Here is a 27,465-nt window from a genome sequence, read left to right on the forward strand (position 1 = left end):
TGGAAGATAAGCTTGTGGGAGTAACCAACCAATATCTGATTTGACCTGAGGCCCATTCCACAAGACGGAACAGCGCTTGGGTGACCAGAGGTGGAAAACTTAGGGTAAAACCAAATACTACTATTAATAGTAATAAGGTAGCAATAAAACGACCCCTAATAACACGCGTCGATGCTCAGATCAGTGTTCTTCTCAGCCACCATCAGAGAAACTTCCTCCTGCAGCAGATGGGAAAAAAATACACAGACCCGAAGTCAGATATGATGCAGAGTGTGAGAGACCTTGGAACACTCAGCCCTAAATCAGACATCTTCATCAAATCCCTCCCCTCAGGGCCCAGGGGAGCCTGCAGAAGAAGAGGCAGAAAGAGCATAAGAGCCAGAGTGATGGAGGATACCAGTGGAACAGGGTCTCTAAATCAACAGCATCCGTGCACATATGAACTCACAGAGATTGAGGCCGCGTGCACAGGGCTTGCACGGCTTGCACTATATGGGATCCCAGAGCTGAACGGAGACGTGGACATACGCCCCCATCTCTACCCCAGAAACAGCCTGCAATTAATAGCCACTCGCAAATAAAAATTTAGTATTCTCCAAGGGAAACAAGCTGTTCTTAAGGGTAGGCTGCATGCCCAGCAGTCGATGCCCAGCAGAAAAAGAACCACGCAGCATCTTTGGAGGTTACTTGCCCAAAATGTTGTATCAGGGCTCTCCCTTTTTAAATTTTATCTGATTTTTATTTATATGTATATTCTCTCTTTTTACCCTCTCTTCCAGTTTAGTGTTTTTATGGGATTCCTGAGTATGTAAACAAGTGGTTCTCTGTGTCTATATCTGTTTCTTGTGCCTTTTCTTGGCTCTTTTCCTTCTGTTTGTTTTGTCCTATCCCGGTGTGTTAGTTTTTATTTTATCTTATTATATTTTATTATTATTCTTTAGAAGCCTGTCTATTTTCTAATGAGAGACAGAAAGGGGGTGGTGGATCTAGATGGAGGGAAGTGGAGGTGAACTGGGAGTAGAGGGTATATTATGTGAGAAGTAAACGTATTTTTAATAAAAGACAAAAAATTAATTAAAAAATGATTCTGCCAAAGAGTAGACTTGTTGCTTTTGTGACCCTATAGGATATGGAAGCCATTTCATATATAGCCCAGTAGCCTTAATGTACTTCCTTATCATACTTCCGAGGCCTAGTGATTTCTTCACTAAACCTTACTGGCATATTCACTATTCAATGACCCAGGGCTGGTAAGATAGCTCAGCCATTAAGAGCACTGGCTGTTCCTGAAGAGGACCCGGGTTCAGTTCCCAGCATCCACATGGTGGCTCACAACCATCTGCAATTCCTGTCTCAGGAGGCCTGATTCCCTCTCTTCTAACCTCCTCAGCACCAGACATATACATGGTACATGTACATACATGCAAATCAATGTCCACACATAAAAATAATTAAATATGGAAAAAACTTTGGTCCATGTAATGTTGTATTTGGAAAACATATAACTTGGAAAGGCTTAAAAACATGTTCTGTTAAGCAGCTAAATATCTGATGCTATTCAGATGACTGAAATACTTGTAAGTAAAACTATCTCTGATGATTATGTGTCTCATATTAAAGAATTCGTTTGAATTTATTTTCTTGATATATTATGTTTTTATCGTGTGTGTGTGTGTGTGCATTTGCGTGTGCATGCATGTGGGTGCTCACAGAAACCAGAAGAGGCTGTTGGGTTCCTGAAGCTGGGATTATAGGTGGTTGTGGACCAGCCAGCATGGATGCTGGGAACCCAGCCTGGGTTCTCTGCAAGGGCGGTGCTCACTCTCGATGACTGTGCCGTGCCTCCAGGCCTCCCACTTTAATTTTAAAGCCAAGGAGTCTCACTGACCCCAGTCCTGCTGCTTCAGCTAGACTAGCTGGCCACTCAACCTTTGGGATCCTGCTCTCTCTGCCTCATCAGCACTGGGGTCACGGGTGTGTGCTTCGGCTTCTGGCTTAAATGTATGCACCTGCTATGCAAATTTAGGTCCCCACGCTTGCATAGGAGGTACTTTCCCTTCTGGGTCATCTCTCCAGCCCTGGTATGTGGTCTTTAAGTGGTTCAGGGACACTAAAAGGTAAGGTAGGCATTATGTTTCTTACGGTAATTATATAATCAGATATTTTTATATATTTCTATGAAATCAGTATTAAGTAGGGAGATACTGGGGGTACAGTGACCATTTCTAAACTTGGCCTGTACTTAGCCAGATTTAGGAAATTATCACTTTCTTCTCTGGTCTCCACAGTCTAGCAAGTCCGAGCAGTCTTCCTTTATGAACCAACCTCCCCACCCCGAATTCCCATGTGTGTGAACAGTCACGCTGTGATGAATGGCAGGACTTGGCAGACCGGGAGGATTATGACAGCAGCTCAGACGTGTTTCCAGGCAGGTTTTAACATCATCTCCGACAACGGCTAAGGAGCTCACAAGAATGGCAGGTACAGAAGGTCTATCTGCCCCGAGACACAAAAGACACTGTCAAACCCTTCAGTGATTTTTCTCAAGTCTGGGTGGGCAGCTGGGCCTCCGAGTAACCAGAGAACAGAGCAGAATCATGTTCCATGTGATGTAAGTGTCCAACAGGCCCGTGCAGGTTGTGTGCCATCGGCATTGCCGCTGCCTTGTCTGGGGGTGTGTGGGGACCGCTTTCCAAACTGCAGCTTGTGTAGAACCTCACAGGGAAGCCCTTGAATGCAGTTTCTGATAATGTAGGTCCGGGTGGGACCCGAGACTGCATTTCCGACGAACTCTCAAATGATGCTATGGGACAAGGGTCACACTGGTGAGTGACCAAGTCCATCTTGACTTGCTAAATTACAGAAGCCATCATAGGGTCACATTTACGTGGCATGGAGGGTCCTCCCACTTTCTCTTTTTTGAAACACATGAGAATGAAAGCTTTGGAATGTACTGGAAAATGATCTGGTTGTCTTTTTTAGTATTCAGGCATCTGTACTGGCCTGCCCTTGGGGTCCTGATGGGATAGGATACATACTCAGCTGCAGCCACTGAGAGTACCTCCTGTGCACATTCACTACGTTCCCTTTTACTATCCCCCATTTCTCTCTCTCTCTCTCTCTCTCTCTCTCTCTCTGTCTCTCTCTCTCTTCTCTTCTCTTCTCTTTTCCTGCTCCTGACATCAGAGGCAGATCTCCCCACTCCTTTCCTCCCCCTTTCCCATTCCCTTTCCCCCAATAAAAAAAAACCCTCCAGGGCTGGAGAGATGGCTCAGAGGTTAAGAGCACTGGCTGCTCTTCCAGAGGTCCTGAGTTCAATTCCCAGCAACCATATGGTGGCCCATAACCATCTGTACTGAGATCTGGTGCCCTCTTCTGGCCTGCAGGGATACATGGAGGCAAAATGTTGTAAACATAATAAATAAATAAGTCTTTAAAAAAAAAAAAAAACCCTCCATGTGAATCCTGTCACATAGTGTCTTTCTCTCTTGTGCTGTTTTTTTTTTTTTTAAAAAAATTACATCAATCTCTGAAAATGAAATTCAGATATAGTGATACTTGTGCACACCAAGGTCAAAGGGGAATCTGAATTCTTGGTGGTCTCAGTGCCATGACTGTTCACACCCAGAGGAAAAGGAAGTATACTGTTGTCCCTTGTTCATAGTCCTGGGGAACGCTGGCTTGTGCCCTGGATGCTGGGTCCCTGAGCAATAGCTCCCCCAGGGGAGTAGTGCGCTGCTCTCCTGCCATCTGAGAGCCAGACTCCTGGCATCTTGCTTTGCAGAGTGTCGAGAAGATGTAAATATGACCATGCTGTCTCTGTGGTGAGGCCGGACATCTCAATCACAAAGAGTTCTGATTAGTTTATTTAACTTCTCATCCTTTGGAAAAATGGAGTAAAGCCAGGACCTCCCTCACAAGGTTGCTGCGAACTATCCTATGGGGTAGCTAATTCATGTAGGGTACTTGGAACAGTGGTTCTCAACCTTTGACCCTTTAATATAGTTATTCATATCGTGGTGACCCCCGACCATAAAATTCTTTTGTTACTACTTCATAACTAATTTGCTACTGTTATGAGTCATAATGTAGGCATCTGATATGTAGGCTATCTGATATGGGACCTCTAAAGGGGTCAAGACCCACAGGTTGAGAACTGTTGGCTTAGAACAACGTCTAGCAGATGCTACAATATTTCTACACACATCTGATATGCCATACAATATATGATATATAACATTTCTATTCAGAAAACAACAATGATCCCAAGAATATATCCACAGACAGGAATGCCCAGCATTGCAAGGAGCCACTTCCCTCAAGACGTTATGCACACCCCACTTAATCTCAGTAAGAGACCAGCAGTGGAGGAAATATTAAGCTATCCTTAGTGTAAAGTTAATACAAAGAGCCAAGAGGAGCAAGGGTGAGGGCTATTGGATCTCCACCACCTGCCATCAATACTTACAGGACAGTGGTCTCAGCAAGAAGATAGAGAGGTCGAGCAATGGGAAAGAGCATAGAGTATAATGATGATAGAGAGAATAAAAGAGTCACCTGACCCATGATGATGATGCTCCTCCCATAAGTGTGTAAAGGACATGCTTCTAACTGCAGAGTGGACTAGGTATTCATATAGAAGGAACGTCACAAGATCGATTCCAAGTGGAGTATAGATATAAATAAGCAAAGTAAAAATAGTTAAATCTTTTCAAATATAGAATAATATTTTGTGACTTGTGATGTGCAAAAAATATCTTAGGACGCAGAATTGTAACCATCAGTTAAAAAGTTACGTAAATTGGACTCCACTGAAATTTCAAACCTCTCTTCACCAAAAATGTCAACATAAAAGTCAAGAAAGCAAGTTACAAAATAGGAAAAAGAATTTTTAATATATTTAACTAGAAATGTATTGATAATACTAATAAAAGGACAAGTGATCCAGCTAAATGGGGTAAAGGAACTAGGACCTCACAAAGAAAAATATCTCATATAAATAAACATATAAAACGGGTCAAAAATCATTATTCAGAGAAACCAAAATCACATGAGAGACTGAGACATCTCACCGGAATGACTAAGATAAAAGAGACAGAGGAGGCGGGGACATGCCAATTGCTGCTGAGGCTGTGAACCGACACCACACAATGGCCAGCCTTGAAGCTGTATACTTGCACAGCTCATGAGATACATTGTATTCTTGCATCCAGACTCAGATAAAATGCATCTGTCTGCGCTAAAAGGCATGGAAAGGAAAGTTCAAAGTAGCACTGTTTGTAACTCTCTCCCTGGAAGCACCCCAAATGTTCATCAGTAAGGAATGGGCAGTGGAGCATATTCACATCGTTGAATATTACATAACAGCAACACTGCTGGACATGGTGGCGTGTGAAGATTACTTGCACCTAAGAGTTTGACGCTAGGCTGGGTAATACAGCCAGACCTGGTCTCAAAAGTCCCATTACTAATGCATGTTGCTGATGACCACAAAGCAAATGCAATAAGAGGGATGACTTCACAGACATAACGGGGAGTGGAAGGCACCAGCGCCACCAATGCAGCAGGCAGCACGGGAGATGCTCCTGGTTATGTGACATTGAACAAGGGCACGGTGCTGGTGATCTGGGGAGCGGCGCCTCTAGGGAGATGCAGAGTTGAGGCTGACAGGGGACTTCTGATGATGCTGTCTCCCGAGACTAGCTGTGTTTACATGCAGTAAAGCATGCTTTCTTTGCTAGAAGTTCCCTGAGTTGCGCAAACATAATTTGATCTCCTTATATGATGCATCCATAAAATGGTTTATAAAATTTTTCTTTCTTTTTTGAACCACAAAAGTGAGGGTTCCTAGGATTAGACTCCACGTCTCTTATCCTACGACCATGACACTAACCTCTTTAATCTCTCGCTATTGCTTACACTCTCATCCAAGTCTAGGTAGCAGGGCCTGTGGTCACGACATTCTTAAGATCATGAGGGAACACAGACCTTCCTTCTCCGTTTCTGGCAGCGTTGTCATCCCACCAATTAAATGAGGTGTACCCATGTTGTGAGGACCTACTCTAAGGTGCCCTTCTCTCCCATGGTTTGGAGGAGCTGGCTCACTGGGTAAAGGGTTATCCTAGCACAAAAACCTGAGTGCAGATCCCAGCACACATGTAAAACGGTGGAGGCAGGAGGATCGCTGGGGGCTTGCTCCACCCAGCTCCAGGTGCAGTTAGGACTCTGTCTTAAGGGTATGATATAGATATCAATAGAGCAGAACATTCAGTGCTCTCCCTTGTCATCTGTGTATGAGAGAGAGAGAGAGAGAGAGAGAGAGAGAGAGAGAGAGAGAGAGAGAGAGAGAGAGAATTGGTCTCCCATATAGCTAAAATTCTTCTCATGATGCTACTTTGGAGATAATTTCTCCACATCACTCTAAGGCTGCCACCCTCTACTCTTAGAGATTTTGAGGCACAGATACAAGCACCCTCACTGACACAGTATTTGCTATTGTATGACACTCTCTAGTTTATATTTTTATAGGATAAAGATTGTTCCCACAAACAAAACAAAACAATGCTAAAGAAAAAAGTAGTTGGTGATCAGATAAACTTGAACTGATAGCTGAACCTTTTTCAGTCTGACTCAATAAATTGCAAAGAAATTGAAGGAAAAAAATAGAATAACAGATGGTAATCTGTTAATACTGGTGACAATCCAGTGAACATTTACTGGGAGCCAGGAATCCTGCTGGGAACTAGGGTGGGAGGTGATGGCGTGGAAAAGTAAAGAAAATGAGATTGTTGTCCTCAAAGGACTCATAGCTTAATGGGCTATACAGACTGACTGTATCCAAGCACACACTTAGACCACAGTTTGCACCTCCTCCTACCAAGATGCAGGTTCGGTGGCTCTTAGCTGCTGAACCATCTCTCTAGCCCCTCTTTTATCACTTTTTAAACACCCCTGAAAATACAAATGAGGTTACAATATTCATTGAATATTTACATTTCTTTTGGGGGAACTGTCGGTTCCTGCTAACTGGTAAGCTAGCCTTTGCTTCATGGCTATATTAATCCATTTTCCTTCATGGCTTTACGGTGCCACGAAGAACATGAGAAGCTTCCTGCTGAGGCAGACCAAAGGGTCTCACTTTTTTTCCTTCGCCTTGAGATAGTCTCACTATGTAGCTCTGACTGACCTCTAACTCACAGAGATCTGCCTGCTTCTGCCTCTGGAGTGCTGGGATTAAAGGTGTGCAGTTTTGCATTCATGGCGTTGGACTTCTGATTGTTAACATTTGAGGGGCTGGAGAGATGGCTCAGCAGTTAAGAGAACTTGTTGCTCTTCCAAAAGACCCAAGTTGGGTTTCTGGGACTCATGTCGGGTGACTCATAACCACCTATATATAACTCTAGCTCCAGGAGATACCGGGCCCCTTTCTGGCCTCTGGGGGCATCTGCACACATGTGGCACACACATACACACACACACACACATACACACACACTGGGACTGAGGAGGTCATTCAGCATTCACGTTTGTACTCCTCTTTCACGGGACCCAAGCTTAGTTCCCAGCACCTTTGCCAGGTGGCTTACAACCACGTGTATCTCCAGCTCCAGGGGATCTAGTAACTCCAGTTCCAGGGGATCTAGCATCTCCAGCTCCAGGGGATCTAGCATCTCCAGCTCCAGGGGATCTAGCATCTCCAGCTCCAGGGGATCTAGCATCTCCAGCTCCAGGGGATCTAGCATCTCCAGCTCCAGGGGACCCAGCTCCAGCTCCAGGAGATCCGTTGACCTTGGTACCCTTTACGTGCACATGCCACCTCCCCAACACATCAATAATCTATAATAAATCATTTCTTTAAAGCCTCGAGCCATTTGAGATACCTCTGAGGAATGTCTGACCTCTGAAATGGTAGCCATGGTATTGACATTTGTCCTCAAGCTCGATGTGATGGCTGAAGCCTGTGATCCCAGCACTTTTCAGGGCTGAGTTTGGGGCAGAAGGATGGTGAGCCGCTGCCTCAGAAAACAAAGGAGCCCGTTTGCTTTCAGATCTGATGTCACTCAGAAACAGACCTTATTTCAGGCTTCAGAAGTTCGTTGAAGAACTGTACCCGGTCCTTGTATTTCATCATTTTATCCAGTGTGGCAAGCAAGCAATGACTTACGGTGCAAATTCAGCCTTATGATCTTTTTATTTCAATTATGTCAATAAAGGAAAAGCCAAACTCGTTTTTAAAAAGTTAACTTTACAAAACTCAAGGACCATGCTACTTCCATTTGAGAGGGACATGGGCTTAGGAGAAGCCCCACCCTCCAGTGACTCTGCAATATATTTCACAATCCGAAAGGGCGTGCAGATTTAAAGAAAAACCACACTTGGAAGCCTGCTCCTGTGAGAACTTCAGCCAATCCCTTCTTCTTACTTCTTTTCCCAGGACTGGGACTCACCTAACATTCAGACACACCATGCAGAAATGCTAGGTCCCAATCCATGCTCTGTCCCTGAACACGGCCTTTTAAATTTTATTTGGGGAACCTGGAGATGTTTTTTCAGTATGACCTACAGGAAATACTGGGTTTAAGAAGCACCTGTGGCCTTCTCACGGCCACGAACTGCATGTTTCCCAATAGTTACTCAGAGGTTTGTCTCAGAATCCTTAGGCCAGCGCTAGCGGGAGTCCAGCTGCTGTCCAGTCACAAGGTCAGGGAGCCCTATTCCCAGCCTTCCGCCCTGGGCTTTTTGCTCAGCTTTTTCCTAGGGTCAAGCATTTCTAGGACCTTGTTCATCCCACAAGTACAGGGCAGAAAACAGCGCCACAGTTGTGCCTTTGGGATCAGCATTGAAAAAGCAAAGTTAAAAAAAAAGAATTTGTCTACGTTTGCTATTGGGATTGCATATCATAAGCAATTCTTGCCCGATCTTGAGATAAGCCCTAATTTTTGTTTCTCTGATGAAATGCCTTCAGTTTACCTTAATGTCCCCAACAACGACTGTCTGGACTCCTGGTTACTGAACAACACTGAATGCTTTTGTCTTAACGAAAGAAGAAAACAACCCCACACTTTATGAACAGCAAAGGTTGAAGCGCCATGAATACTTATTGCTTTTGAAACCAGAAATAATTCTCTATTTTGACAAAAGGATAAAAATATTTGCTCCCAGGGCAAAGAGAGAAAATAGACTTAATAACATGGTGACAGGGGCTCAAAAATGCAACCAAAGTCCCTTCTTTATCTCAGAAACAGACTTACCCAAGTCTACCAGAAAATTGGGCTGGGTAGGGTGTGATTTCTCTTGCAATTGGGTATTTCTTAGTATTAAATGAGGCACTTTAAAATAAGTTCTTTCCCTTTTATAACTGGTTTCCAACAACTTGAAAAACACACCCGGAATACTGTCCACCAGAGCCAGAACACAGCTCCTATGGTCTGCAGATAATTTAATATTTGACAATCCTTTTCAACATCCTCCAAACGCCAACCAAAACTAAAACATCACTTGGGGAGTGGGTGGAGAGAAGTAAGAAAATTAAACCAAATCTCTAAATAATTACCCACAGATCAAACAATTTGGAGACAATAAAAAAACGAAGCATTTCGACTATTTGAAGACAAAATAAGGGACCGTCTGCCATTTGTTCACAGTTCTCATGTCCGCTGACCTAGCAACAAACACGTCAGGCTAATTTTACAGTTAATACATTGGGATGTTGCTTCATCACTCAGTAGATTTAAAACTGGTTCTTTGCAGTTGCATCATTCGGGACATCACAAATAATACAGTGTGGCCAGCCTTCTGCACAAGTACAGACACGGTGCTGGCTCTATTTGTTGAGTCTTTGACAGAGCAGGAAAAATGCCCCCCTGGACTTTGTCATTGTCTCCCTGTAACTGAGAGCGCTTTACTCGGGAGAATTCTCCTGCTTAGGCGTGACGGCTCTCACCCTGACCCTCCCAGTTCTGGTTCTGACTAAACAGGCTGGCTCCTGAGCCGGATGGCATCATCCCAGACAGCCCCTGGCCTGCTGATGCAGCAGAGGGAGTCACCGTCCAATATGATGTTTCTCGAAACTCTCATCATAGGCTTCCTTTCCCGAGAGGAAGTGAGGCAGTCTAAGCCCAGAGTTCTCAGGCTCTGGCTTCAGGTTAAAGAACAGCCAGAGGGCAAGAGCTGACCAGCCAGAGAGGGTGAATTCTCTGTGCAGAGATGAGCTGAAAGGAAAAAGAGCTTTGGGAAGGAAGGTCCAGACATCAGGCCTTTCCCTTCCAATCACCACTAGTGCCTCCTTTTACCACGGTTACAAAAACCAATGCATTTTCCTTTAGGCTTAACCTGGGTTGAACTGGTATCTGCTATTTACATTCCTGACCAGGCCGATGGTGACCAGTGGATGTTTGACCTCACTGGGTACACTCCAGTCTCTGTTCTCAGGGCACCCCGACTCCCAAGATTGCATCCTTGCGTTTTACCCCATCCCAAAGCCAAATATCAGGTCCAAACAAAGTCTCATATACATACGCCCAGGTTTTGATTTGAGAGCTGGTGGGAGGTAGGATACACCAACGGTGACATGGTAAAGGCAGCCAGCTTCCTCACTACCACCTGCTTCCGGTCCTTGATGTTCATCTGTGTGAACTAGCTGTCTATAAACTAGTCCAGTTGCTTCAAGCTATTTCCTCTCCCCTCCTCTTCTCTCTTCTTCTTTCCCTTCCTTCCTCCCTTGCCTCAAATTGGCTAGAACTGGTTTATTCGTCAAACACGAAGTTAAACGCCAAGAAAAAACAGAGATTCTGCAAGTCAAAGCATCATTTCAAACACCTTTCACTGCAGCAAATGGGAAATGAAGAACTCTACAAACCGCCTTAAGCAAGAAGGGACTCCGACTTGTTGTTTTCTCTCGAATGGTGAACCTAGAGGTAGGATGGCTCTGGATATGGCACCATCAACCAGTCAAGGAGGCCAGGGGTGGCCCTGAGTCTTGTGTCCATGTTTGGGCTGACAGTGCTGACATCTCCAAAGGCCCCTGTGGATGTCGGTGGTGGCCCTGAGTCTTGTGTCCATGTTTGGGCTGACAGTGCTGACATCTCCAAAGGCCCCTGTGGATGTTGGTGGTGGCCTTGAGTTTTATGTCCATGTTTGGGCTGACTGCGCTGACATCTCCAAAGGCCCCTGAAGGCATCATCTAGCTGCCCGACCTAGATAGAGTTGTGTCACTGTGCACACCCAGCAGTGGAGAGCAATTTCTCTGTGCACAGAACAGGTAACATGAATAATATCCCGAAGCTGGCGTGAGGACACATTGAGGAGTCCCACGTGACTCGTCATGGTGACTACTTGGATGGCAGAGGCGTGGGTTTATTGGTAATAGGGAGGTCCTTTCCTGAGACAAGGCCAGAGCTGGTTTGGCAAGGATGGTGCCGTAGCTAAGCAGGTTTACCGTTCTCTGTGTTTTATGTGGGTCTAGGAGTCTAACTGGGGCTTGCCAAGAAAACCTTGCCCTGGACAAAGGTGTTCAAAACTGACAAGAAAGAGGTTCTGCCTGGGAAGTCACTCTTCCCTTTTCTGTGCCAATGACCATTAATATAAATCAGTAGCCACCTCAATGACACATTCATATGCCCTGAGCATTGCGGCTGTCTCCACCTTCTCTTCATCTTACAGCTGATCCTGTTTAGGTACGTGTCCACCCCACACCAGGTATGATCATCCTTGATCCATTCAGTGCCTCTCAACTTTGAATTAAAATAAACCAGGGAGCTGCTTGTACAGCTCAGGACCCATGCCCTCAGCAAGATGCACGCATGCGTGTGCATGTGTGTCTGTATTCATGTGTGTGAATGAGGGTTCACCTACGAATACCATGGTACACATATTAAGGTTACAGGACAAGCTGGGTATTAGTCCTTGCTTTCCATCTTGTTTGAGACAGAGACTTGGGTTTTTTTTTTTTTTTTTTTTTTTTTTTTTTTTTTTTTTTTTTTTTGCTACCTACACCAGGGTATCTAGTCTGTGGGTTTCCAGGGATTCTCCATCTCTCTCCTATCTCCCCATAGGAATTCTGGGATTGCTATATCAGGTTTTTCATGAGTTCTGGGTTCAAGGGTTTCCCAGGTCATCATTCTTATGTGGCACGCATTTTTACCCACCAACCCATCTTCCCAGCTCCCAAGAAAAACTTTTAATTTAATTTTACCATAGGCACGCATCATATAAATGTCACTATCTTCACCAATTTAAAGTGGGATCAAGTCTAACACTGTTGTGCAACCTTGCTTAGCATGCATCTACAGAACTTTTCTTAGACGAAAATTGATCTTCTATGCTCAGGAAACAAATTCTATGCCCCCCCTACCCAGTTCCAGTTAACAACTATCGTGGACTTTTGTGTCTCTTAAAATGGCTACTCGGAGTTCTCCAGGTAAGAGGAATCGTACGATATTCGCCCTTCTGTTACTCGCTTCTTTCACTTAACGCGATGCCTCTGAAACTTAGGATGCAGCACAAATCATAGCTCCCTGCTTATGTAAAGCTGAACAATATTCCACTGTAGGTATAGACTACATTTTGTTTATCCATTCATTCACCCGTAGACACAGGCTGCTTGCACATTCTCCCTTTTTCTTTTTCTATTGTGACAAATGCTGCTATGACTGTGGGCGTAGGTCCAGAGGTATTTTTAAGATTTCCATGGGCTTATGGAGGGACCCAGGAAACGGCACGTCTCTGGAGGGATTATTGGCTGTAAATGGAGCAGAAGTCAGTTTCTTCAGTGGTGTAGCCACTGGTAAGTTGTCCGGTGCTCCAGGAGATAACCTTCTGCCCTGGGCAAGGAGCTCTAATTAGATCCAGAGTGAAACACATAAAGAATACATGAAAATAAGTGGGGGACCTCTTGGGGACAAGCAGGGTTTCAATTGGGGGGAGTGAAAGGGGGGACAGAGGTGAAAACAAGTAAAATGTGTCATCCAAGTGTGTGAACCTGTCAGCGAATAAAAAGGGGAAGGGTTCCTATGGGGTTGAAAGAGGCAGCAAGAGTGGGGGTACTGTCAGTGTTGCTTCCTATAGATTGTTTCGAGGGGTCCTGGAAAGAGACCATATTATCTTAGTTGACTCTGTCCAGCTGTGCCATGCTAATTATAGCATCTGTGCCAAGTTATCACCAGTGTGCATATCTGCCCCCTTCAGTAGACTCAGAGACCCAGGAGAGTGGGTGGGTTTGCTCCCCTCAATATCCCTAATCCCCAGTTCTTGTTCCCAGCCTGACGCCCATCAGAACTGCTGAAGAAAGAACTAGAGTAACCTATAATTTCCCACCATCCCACTCTGCAAACTCTTCCCCTTGCTGCCAGGGTATCATGACTCACAGCGCCCTGAGCTCAGCTCTAATGCTGCAGCCTGATGCACTCTGGGCCTGAGTGAAGGTCTTCGTGAGGCAGAAGAAAGCCAGTGGACCCCAACAGTGGGAGAAGACCAGGGAAGAACAGGAGTTGCGTTGGTCCCTCACTCCATTCTCTTTTGGAGAGCTCCTTTCCAAAGAATGGCTGCAACCCATTCCTTGCATCTAAATGAGTGGCCCAATCAATCTTCCCGCAAATATCTGCTTCTCCGTCTCCAAAAGCCACTTAAAAAGAAAAGAGGGGGGAGAAAAGTAACTGTGCTTCACTAAAGTGGATTTGCGTGTTTTCTCTCTGTGTGTCTGGAGTGCCGCATTCCTGTGTTTTCTTTGGTTTTAATTTTAACCTGAGATCAATTTTTTTTTCTTCAAAATGGAAACCTATGGAAATTAAAAAAGTAGCACCAGATAAAAGAAATGCCAAAACACCCAGGAGAGGCCTGTGTGGTACCACACTGAGGTCTAGGCAGGGATTTGCAGAGAACGTCTTTGTCATGTGGAGAAGCGGTGTGGCGAATTGAGAATGCTCGGCTCCCCTCCCCTCCATTGCAGAAGCCAGCAGATGCAGCGTGTGCTGGGACAGAGGAGCAGGAATGGGGTCTTGGTAGGTGGAAGAACACTGACTCTTAACTGCTTCTTTGGTATTTCTCACATCTGGGCTCCCTTTCACTCAAACCGTAAACTGCTTGGGGGCCAGATTAGCGGGGGCAGATGCCTTCATTTATACCTTACCTTGTTTACTGAGGAAACTGCTGTCTTGATTATAATTTTAAAGTACTGCATTAACACCATCTCCTGTGGCCCAGGATGGCCTCAGACTTGCTATGGAACTGAAGACGACCCTGAACTCCTGACCCTTCTGCCTCTACCTTCCACGCGCTGGGACGGCAGTTGTGTACCGCCATGCCCACGTTTATTCAGTACTGATGATGGAAAGAAGGGCTTAGCGCATGCCAGGCAAGCATTTCACTGTTTGCGCCTCATCCCAGCCTCCTAGGCATTTAATTTTATGCCTTCCCTGCCTCCCCTGATGCTTCCAGTTGCTCTCATGTGTCCCCTGCTCTATATTCTCCCACGATGATCCATCCTTCCACTGTGACAGGATAACTCACTCCTGTCACCAGGGAGAAATTCAATAAGGTCTGGGAAGATGGCTTTCCTTGACCAGACCTTTGGCTAATGTCATCTTGCAGTTTCACAGTGGAGATGAATACAGCAATCAAAGGCTCATTTCTTTTTAAAGGCGTCTTTTTTATAAAGAGTGGAAAGGGAAATGGTGCCCCCGTAGCAAACCAAGGCTATGCTCGATGCTCTGCCACCCTCTGGCTGGATGAGCATTGGGCCCTGAATACCCGAAGACCTGTTACCATACTAACTGTGTCAACCCTGGAGTGGGGGAATCTGTAATATGGTAGAAGGGTGGGTTGACTTCTACCCATGGAACATGGAAACTCTCTAATTCCAACACCCTCTCTAACCTAGACACGTATAAAAAGAAAGGAAGCCATGACTTTAACCCTTCTGACTAGTGGAGGACAAGGGGGACCCTTGTCAACTAGGTGAGCACTATGTGAGACCAATGAGAATTCTCTCGTATCCTTGAGCTTGGGTGCTTGCTCTGCCCTGGTTGCTGTGTTTGTGGTAAACCAACCTGATAAGAAACTGCCTAAGTCCTGGCTGCCCATGGACTGTCTCCAATGTCTGAATCTAGCGCCACACTATGGCTTGAATATGGAACATCCGCCATCGGCTCATGTGCTTAAATACTTAGTCTCTGGCTAGAGCCGCTATTTTCCAAAGTTGTGCAGCTTCTTAGAAGATGGGGTCTGGGTTGCTGAAGAGAGAGCCGTAAGGGTTGATTTCTGAACCTGCTTCTTGCCCAGCCTCCCTCTGACTCCTGCTATGCTGGGGTGGAGTGAAGTGGAGGGGTCCCATCCACACACCTCTGCCTCCATGAATCCCCTGTCTCCCCTGCTGCAGTGGAATGCACTCTTCCAAATCATGAGGCAAAAGAAATCCTTCCTTCCTTTATTTATTTCAGTAAGGTAGTCTGTCTTACTGAAAGTGACAACTTCCAGTGACTAATATATTTTACCCAGGTGGCATTATTTTAATTCGTTTTGTTTTGTTTCCAAACAGAACTTCATTTAACCCCAGGCCTGCCTGGAACTCACTATGTATCTAGGACTAATCTCAAGCTCCTGTCTGTCACCCAAGTGCTGAGATTGTAGGTGTGTTCTGCCAAGTCTGGCTTTGTCTTACTACTTCCTTTCCTAGTCTGCTTTCCCTTCCTTCCTTCCTCTCCTCCCCTTCCCTCTTTCTGAGACTTTCCATAATGGTTGATTGATTTTTGGTTTTGCAGTCCTAGGAACTGGTGAATGTGTGTTGTTGGCATGGCCAAGTCAGGGACCCCAATGCCTTAGACCCATGGAAACTGCAAAGCCTTCCTGTGATGTTGACAGTGTGTAGAAACAAGAAACTACAGCTCTCCAACCCCACCTAGTGAAACCGGTCGCTTCCGGAGACCTCCCACTGAGACTAATTCTTCCTCCTTGTGGGCACAGGATAAATGTGCTGAGTGCAGTAGGGGCCTCCATCAGGGAGAGCACAGCTCACCTGATCCCAGCTTTCTCTAGGGTTGTCTGTCATTTCAGAGTCTTTCATTTCTTCATCCCCCCATTGCCCCATCTAACAAGCCTGCAGGACACTGCAAGCTCCAGCCCCCTTTTTATTTTTCACCCTGAGATAACATTCCTCCGTTCCGTAGACCTTGGGATCCTCCTGGCTCAGATTCCTGAGTAGCTGGGATTCTAGCTATACACCCATGAGCTAAGCTTAAGTAAGCCACTTAAGAGCACACAGACACTCAGACCAAATGCAGTTCAGTCATGAGGACTGTCACCACAGCCTTACCAGGACCGTGTGCATCCCGGTGTAGAGTCTGCTGAGACAAACCAACGTTGAGAACACCACAGCCATCGTCAGGCCCAAAGCAAAAGGGTACTGCAGAGGAAAAGAGAAAATAAGATTAATAAGATTAAATCATGTTCAGATGAATGCTACTATCTCTCTATCTATCTATCTATCTATCTATCTATCTATCTATCTATCTATCTATCTCTATCTCTGTGTGTGTCTTTTTACTATGGATTGAATTTAGACCCAAGTAGGCATTCTACCACTAACCCTTGTTTATTTGATTTTTCAGGACAAGGTAGTCTCTAAAGGTAGTTACTAGTGGTTCAGCTTGAACCTGTGATTTTCTATTGTGATGGCTCCTGAGTAGCCAAGACTCTGCCAGAATGAACTGATTTGATGTCGCAGCGGTGAACAGGGTTCATTGTACATAATTGCTAGTCTGAATTTTGTTTTCCCTAGACCAGCAATCTAATCATCACATTTTAAAATCGGGCCAGGTAAGGAGAAAATGACTAGAAATACAGTTCTGGGGCAAGTTCTCCAACATACAAACATGTATATAATACACAGAAGAACTGGGGCTGGCCCTTTTCATGGAAAATTTTTCTTTCACTATCTATTTATTTTCCCACTTAGCAAATATATTGACTATCAGAATCTGAGTTATCATCTACATCCTGATGACCAACCCTATGGCCACACAGAGTGCTCCTTATACTTCAGGCTTCCTAAGGAGGGCAGCCCAGTGAGGTTCTGATGGAGCCTGCTGCCTACAAAGGACTTCCTCGAGGGACACAGAGAGTAGGACCCACAGGGAGTGATACACCTCAGACACATTTACTGATACTATGTTGTCAATGGTACTTAGCCAAGTATACAGTGGTGTGCCATGTTCCCATCCAACCCAGCTTGCTCAGGTTTAACAGAGAGATGAGTCATCGTGAATGGACTCAGGGAGTGGTTAGAGACAGCCATGGCAAGTGCAGGATTGGAACCTTTCCCAGTTTTACTGTGTTTATCATCCCTCTTGATCTTATAAACAATAAAGGTCACCAACCCATTCCTGTTCAAATATCCTGGTAAGCCTGGATAGAGGGAGGTTTTCTGGGGACGCAGAAAGTCTTGGAAACATCCTGGCAGGACCAAAACAACTCGCAATCAACTGGGGATAGCCACCGAACATTTGGCACATCACAGAGTCTACCAGGATGTTTTAAATCAGAACCGGATACATCAACAACTTGACTAGGAAGTAAGATAGATGGCCGGCACTGTAGAGTCTGAGGACCCAGCAAAAAACTCCTCCTTTTGAGAAGCCCCAGAAATCATGGGCTGAAGAAGGGACCCACAGACTTCACAGCATCCGTCCAGCAGCTGCTGAATTCAGTGGGCAGGAAGAAGAGCTACAGGTGTCTGGCTAAGCCTGAGCCAGATAAAGAATGGATACAGTTAGAACCAGGACATGGACACATAATATACTTGCTTTGACCCCTAATAGGCTGCTCTGTAGCAGTAGGAACAGATACACCAGCATCTGCAGCAGACACCGCACTGATCTGCCCAGTCTAGGTCTTCACATGACCTTAGGATGTAGGTTCCGTATCAGTCCTGTTGTATAACGGTGATGCCTAAGTCGATGGCCATGATGGTAAGTCATGGCCACACTGGATTTTTATATAGGATACTTTCCTGTCAGTCATGACATCTGAGTCTTATAACAGAAGCCAGAGAGATGTACACAAAGTCGTACAGCCAGTGGCTCAGCCAGAACCAGGAGCCATGATCTTCTGTTCTTTTCCACGTAACACTGAGTCCAGCAACACTAACTGAAAACATTCTCTTTCCAATGAATATGTTTTTGAGACAAGATCTTACCAGGTAGCCCAGGTTGGCCTTAAACATGATCCTCCTGCCTCAGTTTCCCCAGTGTTGGGGTTACAAGTGTATGGACCCCAGCTGGCAGTTTCTCTTTAACGATTTTTCATTGACTTAGTTTCAGATTTGCATAAGAAAGTATTTAAAGTGAATAGGTTTATGCATTCAGATATGAGTGTCAATGCACACATAAATAAGTAAATCCACATTTAAAGTTATTTGGGAGTAAATAGAGCCAAGTAGCTGAGCGTATTTATCATGAAAAGCTAGGTAGGAAAGATATGACACCTCAGGCCTTAGGGTGACTACAAAATCATATGAGCCAGAAGGAACACCTTAACTGGATAGTTTGTCAGGCTTCTAGGCAAGATGGCGGCCTAGAGGCCACGTCAGGATGACCTTAGGTTTGCACGATGAAAACAAAGGGAACGGGAATATTTTGAAGCGAGTGTTCAAATTGTTATTGCTCTCTTCCTGGGGTCAGCTTCTCCTTGTAGTAGATTACAATGGCATTCAATTTGGAAAACTGGAGTGTGTTTGATTAAAAGTGAGACCCCAGCCCTCTAGCACCCCTATATCCAAGGAGTCTGGGATGAATGATTAGAAGTGTCACCCCAGCTGCTGGCCTGGGAGCTCGTTGGTCTGGACTCCAATTTCCAGCCTGCCAAGTGCTGACCTCTTCCCCGGGGAGGGTCAGGACCACTTCCACTGGATATTTAGGCTCGTGCCAAAAAAAAGGAACATGTGGTCGCTGGGGTTTGTGTGGGCTCCTCTTCCCACCATGCTGTCTTGGTCCACCCTAGAGTGTTGCATTTATTAAACATGGGCATTTTAATTTGGTCTAATCTCGTTTAATTGGAGTTATTTGTGTCGGTAGAATGGCTTTTCTTAAGATTAAACCGAATAGCGTGTACTTTGGTTTCAATATAAAATACTCCACCAAGTGAATGCTTGGTCATTGTAGTCTGACACTATTTAATGTAAATTTCAGTGATGTAAACTTTGAAAGGAGTGCCCCAATGGATGAAGGTCACTTAGGCATGCCTTTAAAGATAGAATCTCTGTCTTCCCCATGCCTCCTGTCCATCAGGATGTGAAAACCCTCCATTGCCATACACTCCTGCCACTGTGATGGTCTGTGCTGATCTCTGCCCTAAACGACAGCACATTCACAACAGATCTCTTTGTGCACTGAGAACACTCTGCACACCGGGCTGGGCCTGGGTCCGCTGTGTCCTGCTGGGCAGTGGAGTATGTGTGAAACCCAGCTCAAAAGTCAGCGTGAACTCAGACAGTTCTGGAGATGCCCGATATGTGTGGGTCTTGGCGTGGCATTTTAATAAGTTAAAACACAGTGTTAAACAAGTAGCTGGATACATTCCTTATGACTATCCTTGTCTCATTGAGGAAATGGATTTATGTCCATTAGGTCAGGAAGAAGACTGGAGGTAGAGCTGAGACCCGATTCAGTCCTGACTTCTTCTAACCATGCTGACTAAATGAAGAACCCTGGAATATGGAGCAGCTGGGCATATCTGGGGTAAAGATCAGGGTGGCCCACTGTAGCCCTTTAGCTATGAGACCACCAGATTCGATGAAATCTAAAACTCCCAACAGCTAGTGAGTATAATTTATGAAATTAAACTCTAAGTTAAAGTGACATGTCTCCAATAACAGAAAAAAAAAAACCCTTCCTCGCAGCAATCAAGTAACTTTGAAAAGGTCTTACTATAATTATCATCTAAACAGATAGTAAATGGAATGCTTCTATTTTCAACATTTATTAATCTCCTGTCATTTATACGGTTCTGGGAAAAAAAGTCATCATTTTTAATAACTGGTCCGTAACCAGGGGCAGAGTCATCCTTGGGAGATAATTTGGGGTACCAACTCTCTTCTGCCCCAGGTCAGGAGAGTCTGGCAGAGGGATTTGGTGGGATCATCTTTGCCCTGGGGGATCATTTATGAGGATCATAAATCCTTTGTGTCTGTTGCAAATCTGTCTAAGCAACAGCTGAGGTAAACAGTTCATGGGGAGATGATGGCAGGCAGCCCTCACCCTGCTCTCCATTCTGGGGCCCATCCTCACTCAAAGAGATAATCTGATTTGGGCGCTAAATTAGATGGTTCCTTTATGAAGACATTATTAATGTCCCTGTAGGTTCCAGACTCCCTCATTTTTACCTCCTAAATATTTTTTTAATATTTATTTATTATACAATATTCTGTCTGCTTATATGCCTGCAGGCCAGAAGAGGGCGCCAGACCTCATTACAGATGGTTGTGAGCCACCATGTGATTGCTGGGAATTGAACTCAGATCTTACTGTCCCTCAAAGCAGCTATCTGAGACATTCTGAACTGCTCCCTGCTCGGCTTCCTCGTTCTACCATTAGAGGTGAGTGTTGGGGGACTATGAATGGGGCCCCAGCTTACCTGGTACCTGTCCATGCTAGAGATGAGGAGGGTGAAGGAAATGGCAGTGGCCGCCATGGCGTGGGTGGATGGCATCCCGTATTCTGCAACCACTCTCTTTTCAAGTTTCACGACAGGTGGGGATGACGGCCGGGGCCACTTCAGGATGTCCTTGGCCACCTGGCCAATGTACATCACCAACTGTAAAACCAAAGGTCTGAGATAAATATAACCCAATAAGGATAATAACTATACCTCTAAACATCTATTATCTGAAGTTCCCAGTCTGCTGCCTGGAGTCACCTTCTCTCTGCCCCAAACTCACTGGGTATGTTTTGTAGGGTACTGGTAATCCAGATTCGGGTCTCCACACACGTACAGCAAGCACTTTGGTCAACGGTGTCCTCCCTGCAGCCTCTTAAGTTTATACCTAATGAACACGTTAGTAGCGTGTGTGTGGGTCAGGTGCTAACCTCAGCCAAGCAGTGAGTCTTCAGAATCTACGTTTTAAGGATTGGTCTGGACCAGAGTGACCCTTGTACTTAAGTCAGACAACAACCGTGTAACCTTTAAATGCTCTCACTGCAACCGTCTTCTGAACCACCAGATGGTTTTCAGATGTAACCACAAAAGGAACTGTTCTTATAAAATATTTCGCTAAGTATTTTTTTTTTCAAATGCTGTTGTCATTCCTGGTAGATGTAGGGAAGATGCCAGATTAAATTAAATTTCATTTAGAAAACTAAAAAATAAACAGTGTGGTATGTTGAAACTGATAACAATGTCAAGTCAACCTAGAATTTGTTCAAAGATTTTGTTTTACCTCCATGAGGCCATCGAATGAAGAAATTCCCCTCATTGTTTTAAAACATTGTTTTTGTATTGGATATATTCATTTTATGTATGTGAGTGTTTTGCTTGCATGTATATGTCTGTACTGTGTGCTTGATGATTACAAAGTTGAGAAAAGGGCATCAGAGTCCCTGAAAGTAGAGTTAGTGATGGTTGTGAGCTGCCCTGGGCGCTGTGAAGTGCAGGAGCAGCAAGTGCACTAACTGCTGGACCAGCCCGCACACAACCTTTGTTTTGAATTCTAAGCAGAAGCTAGAAACCAGGGTTTGTTGTTCATGATCTCTAAAAGTAGATGAATGAGGCTGTTAACCACAGGCTCATTTGTTTTGTCAAAGAGCTTTATATGGCTATTCCATGATCTATGAAAGAGGGGGTAAGAGCAACATGATTACCCAAGCCCAGTCTTTGCAATTCAACCAATTGTCTGAGGGTTGGTAGAGACTGTGCCACTGGAAGTGGGCCCGTCTCTGCACCTCTCCTCTCCTCTCCTCTCCTCTCCTCTCCTCTCCTCTCCTCTCCTCTCCTCTCCTCTCCTCTCCTCTCTTTTCCTTTTTTCTCTTCTTTTTTCTATCCCTTCATTTCTTCGGTCTTTCTTCCATCCCCCTCTCCATTCCTCCTACCTGAGGTGTTCTGCCTGTCTCCCTCCATCCCTCCCCTTCTGGCCTTTGTCAGTGCAGGAGCTCAGGACCTGCTTCTGGCATAAGACTTTCCTACACAGGCCAGTGTGTCAATGGCTTTAGTCATGAACCTTCTTATCGTAACTATGGCAATACTCTTATGAAGGACTATTTCAAAATTATTTGCATTAGCCAACTGATTGCCAGGAATTTCTACATTCTGGTGCTTTCTTTCCACACTTCAAGTGGGAGGTTAATCTGGAGCTGTATTTCCACAGGAATGCCTGGGTTAAAGCTCAGTAGAGTTCTTGGTGTGTAGCAGGCCAAATCCTTAGGCTATAAAGCGTCAGGGACAATGACTCTGAATTCCATCGCTGTGATTTCCAATGGACTTTGAAACACAGCCTCTTAACTATTCCTTATTACCAGACTGCCTCCTGGAGACCCCCTCTTTTCATGGTCCCACCTCCCTCCTGGGAACCTGTAAAACTATATCCAGCTTTTATCTGGGGAGATGGCAAACACTACCACTACCAAGAATTTCCCAGAAGCTTCTTGAATACACCCCAGTTCTGCCCCTTCCTCACCACCAATGTAAACAAAATATCACAGGCATAAATGACAAATTCTACCTCCCTTAAAACACTGGAAACGCTCACAGACTGGACGCCTTAAAATCACAACTTCAAGAGAGATTGGGTAACCCTCACTTGAACCAAACTTAATTCTCTTGAAGTTCCCAAGTCCCTTTGACTTCATTTCTATTTTCCGTTCTGTGTTCAAAGGAGGCTTAGAAGGACAATTGTTCTTCACTTAAAAATGACATTGCCACACCTACACATTATTTCTAATTTAAGAAAAAATCCAATTAAAAATGGCTACAGCAACAGCTTTCTTTAAACAAGAGGAAACAGACCTACAATCTCCAAGACACACATGAAGGGCTAACTCACAGAGTAGAGTTCAGTCTCAGCAACAGCTACGTACAGCAACCTGCAGTCAGCGTGCCCTTGAGTAGAAAAAGACTGCACACAGTCTCATCAAACACTTAAGAAAACAAAACAAAACAAAAAACAAATGAACAAACGGAAATCTTTTTTTTTTTTTTTTTTTGGTTTTGGTTTTTCGAGACAAGGTTTCTCTGTAGCTTTGGTGCCTGTCCCGGAACTAGCTCTTGTAGACCAGGCTGGCCTCGAACTCCCAGAGATCCGCCTGCCTCTGCCTCCCTAGTGCTGGGATTAAAGGCGTGCGCCACCACCACCTGGCTAACAAACGGAAATCTTAACAAAAAGTTATCCACAGAGTTCCTGAGGGTTCACTCTAGTGGGTGTCCTATCAAGAATTGACGGAACCACTGGCTGTGGGGTCTAGTGGGAAGAAGTTGGGTCATTTGGTTGTGCTTTTCTCTTTCTCTTTGCTTTCCGGCCCTCACGAGGTGGGTGAGCACATTCCTGTACCAACATATACTGCCTCACCCATCCCAAGGCCTAAACAACAGGGTTTATAGATTTCAAACTTTCAAAACTGTGAGCCGGGATAAATCTTCCCTCTGCATAAGCTGCTTTTCTCGGGTCTTTTGTTACAGCAGCACAGAGCTAACCCTAACAGTATGCGCAGAAAGGCGCTTGGGTCCGGAGACACTAGGGCTGAGGATGAAGCACAGCTTAATTCAGAGGAGTGAAGGGAAAGAGGTGTCTAGGTTGCAGGACAGGGTGAGCAAAGGCTTGGGTAAGGGGCAGTGGGAGAGTGGCGGGAGTTACTAGGAGGTGGAACCACTGAGCTGAACCAATGAGGCGCATCAGCCTACATCCGCTGGACCGGCTAAGACAAAAGGAACCAAACCCACCAGGCAGTGGCAGGCCTAAGACAATCTGGAGCTCTGCCCATGCACTGAGGAAATCCAAAAGTACAGCCACTCTGGAAAAGTCCGGCCGTTTTCGAGGATGTTAAGCGTACTTTGATCATGTGATCCAGCCACAGCACGCTAGACATTTACTCCTGACCAGTGAGACCATGTGTCACACGAGGGTTTGCATATGCATGTTCATTGCAGGTATTTTTTCTAAATAGTAGTTCCAAGCTGGAAATGGCTCAGCTTCCGCCAGAAGTGGCTAAAATGTGGTGTCATCATGCGACTGAACGCTTCTAAGAAAGAGCAAAAACCTGTGCTGTTGACAGATATTTACAATAGAGACGAAGCTTAGAACAATGCTGCAGAATAGAGCACCAGACAATGCCAGTCGCACAGCCAAATGCTATTTATATAAAATTCTTAAAAATAGACCTCCATGCCTAACAGGTCCATCCCTTTGATACCAAGGGTACAGCTAGGGTGGGGAATCTCAGGAATGGTGGGAGGAGGAACAATTAGGAAAGTACTGCAGAATCCGGTACCATGCAGGCCAGCAGTGAAAAGAGATTTGAAAAATATTTTGTGTTGATTTTCTTTTTCATAATGTAAGACTACTGAGTAGGCTTATAACCGTCAGGAGAACGACAACGAGGGAGAAATCGTGGTAGTAATACAGAAGAAAGGAACTGAAGGAATAGAACCCCAGACCCTACCACGTATTGTGGAAGTACTTTTCAGGATGAGAAGAATTAGCCGCTAGCTCTCAGCATCAGTGGATGCTCTCCAGGTTAGCTGTGACCACAGGTACCACTAGCATGGAGAGGGAAGAAAGCTGTGGAGACTAACTGCTTTCTGATAAACAGGACTATACCACTTGGTGAACACTGGTTTTAGGTGACCCTTGAGTTTCCACCAGGTAAAAAGTCTATTGCAACACTGTAGTCTGAAGCCTCTGACAGACAAATGAATACTAAATATATTCCAAAACACAGTTCGAACATGCACCAGTATTTCCAAGGCTGAACTGAAGGAAGGATGGGTCCTGGCTTATTTGAGCTTTCTCAAGGTTTCTCACTCGGGGCAAATGCTGTTCGTTGGATCTGTGGCTTCTGCATGACACTTTTGTGCCCCAGGAATGGCACTTGGCACACTTCAGATCTCCTAAACAGAAGAGCAGGCCCAGAGGCTCATATACCCGATGAAGTATTTTCTTGTAGACATGCCCAAGCAATGACAGCATTTTATGTGATTCAAGGCATACTAAGCTTAAAAGAACACATGTGTAGTTGGCTCTATACCCTGTAGTTAGAATCTAAAAGGTGTTATTACGCTGTTTTGACAGCTAGACCCAAAAGACAAACATACTGTATGATTCTATTCATACAAATGTCCAGAACAGATAAGTGCAGAGACAGAAAGTGGGTTAGTGGTCGCCTAGAACATGGAGGTTAGATGTCTGAAATCAGAAGTCAGCGGATCCATGCTCACTCTGAGGCTCTTGGGCAGGGTTCTTTCTTTGCCTCTTCCTGTTTCTGGTGGCTGTGAGCACTTCTCGATGAGCCGCCAGCTCATTACAATCCCTGAATCCGGGGTCTCATTACTTCCTCCTCTTCTGTCTTTCCCTTCTGCAGGTGAAGACACCTGTCGGTCTGGCCCAACTGGAGGATCTAAGATGAACGCCCCAAGATCCTCCTCTTTCTTATGTTCGTCAGAACCCCCTTCCCTAAAAGGTAATACTCACATGTTCTGGGTCTAGGATTTGGACATGTGTTTTTGGAGACTCCTATTCAGCCACTCTATTCAGTAAGCAGTTGGTGGATTACTAAGAAAAAGACATTATACTGGTGGGAAATAATATGCAGAACAAAATAGACATGGTCTTTTTTCCCCACAGAGCAAGTGAACTCATATGGCCAAAGGATGCTCGGCTTCACTGCATTTTATGGGTTTAATTCAAAGCATTATGCTTTATAAAAATAGAGTCCGGGGCTCTGGCTCCATGGTAGAGAGCTTACCAGTCATGTTCCATGGGTTTGGTTCCTAGTGCTGAAAAACACAAATGGACGTGGTGTAGCTGACGGAACTGAGGGGGGAAAAGTTGAGTTTGAGACTTCAAATGTTCAACATCACATGTCATTGATTGTGCATTAAATTAGAAGTGAGAAGCAGTTATGTACATATTAGAGCGGCCAAAGTCCAAAAACCTGACAATATCACATGCTGGCAAGGATGTGGAGTAAAAGAAACACCCATTCTTCACCGGTGGGAAAGCAAAATAGTAAAAGCACTTAGGGAAACAATTTGGAATTTTAGTTTTACAAAGTTAAACATCCAAGTTTGGGAATCATACTTGGCCTTTATTCAAATGAGTAGGAAAATTTACATATGTATACAAAAACTTTACACACAAGTGTCTATAGAAGCTCTATTCATAGTAACCAAAACTTAGGAACAAATGAGATGTTTTTTAGAATATACATGTATATATGTACATACATACATATATATGTACACACATACATACATAGTGATACATTCCAAGAATGAAATATTTTTCAGCACTCAAGAGAAACGAGTGATCCAGCCCCGTAAGGCATGGAGCAACCTTAGATCCATATTACTAAGTAAAAGAAGCCAGTCTAAAGAGGCCACACACATGTGGTTATAACTACATTACATTCAGGAAAGAGCCAAACTGTGAAGACCGTAGAAAGATCCGTGGTTGCTGGGGGTAGAGAGATGGAAAGACAAGCGGAGCAGAGTCTTTTATGGCAGTGAGACCGTTCTGTTTGATACTCTGATGATAAATGCGTGTCAATGTCAACTGGTCACAGCCCAAGGAATATAAGCCAACAGGAGTGACGCGTAATGTCAACTATTAACTTTGGGTGACGGTGTGGGGTGTTCTCAGTGGGATCAGAGGGCATAGGACAACTCCGCAATTTTTGCCCAGTTTTATTGCCCACTTAAAACCGACCTAAAAAATTAAAGTCTATTTAAATCAGAAGAAAGCGATTTCTTCACTTATGCCCCAATTAAAGAGTCTAATGATTAACCCCACAGGGCTCACCATGAAGAAAGGATGTCTCTCTGTATTGTTGGAGGCCCTCCTACCTAAAGGGATCCAATTAACTGTCACCATTTATCCTGTTCCTTTGGGATATGGCCCTAAAGGCCTGGCCACAAAGGCAAAAATCCAGGAGGAAGCAACACAAGAAGCAATTTCCAATCACTAATGGCTTCGGCAACCTAGCTAGGTCAGGCCTCATGCTGCTTTGAGATGAGCAGGGGTTTGATAGGGTTAGATGGCAGGTATTAACCTTTTCCTTCTATTTTCTATTTCTTTATTCATTTATTTCTTTGCTTGCTTACTATCTCTGTTTTGGGTATGTAGTGTATGCAATGGGTGGGGGTATGTGTGTATGCATGGAGACCGGAGGTCTATGCTGGTAATTTCCTCAGTTGCTCTCATTTTATTTTTTGGGGCGGGATCACCCACTAAATCTGGAGCTCACACTTCCCTCTACACTGGCTATCTGGCCC

The 27,465-nt window shown here is 44.8% G+C and overlaps 1 protein-coding gene across 1 annotated transcript in view; it reads right to left on the reverse strand.

Moving 5' to 3' along the window:
• Positions 1-27,465, reverse strand: part of Sgpp2 (sphingosine-1-phosphate phosphatase 2) — a 110,565-nt gene that overhangs the window by 10,558 nt on the left and 72,542 nt on the right. Inside the window, exons 3-4 of the mRNA XM_057763237.1 lie at positions 20,623-20,802; positions 16,307-16,396 (exon numbers count right to left, since the gene is read on the reverse strand). Of these exons, the coding sequence (XP_057619220.1) occupies positions 16,307-16,396; positions 20,623-20,802 (270 nt within the window). The remainder of the gene's footprint in view (positions 1-16,306; positions 16,397-20,622; positions 20,803-27,465) is intronic.

Source organism: Chionomys nivalis, chromosome 2 (genome assembly GCF_950005125.1).
Source record: "Chionomys nivalis chromosome 2, mChiNiv1.1, whole genome shotgun sequence".
Classification (NCBI taxonomy): Eukaryota; Metazoa; Chordata; class Mammalia; order Rodentia; family Cricetidae; genus Chionomys; species Chionomys nivalis.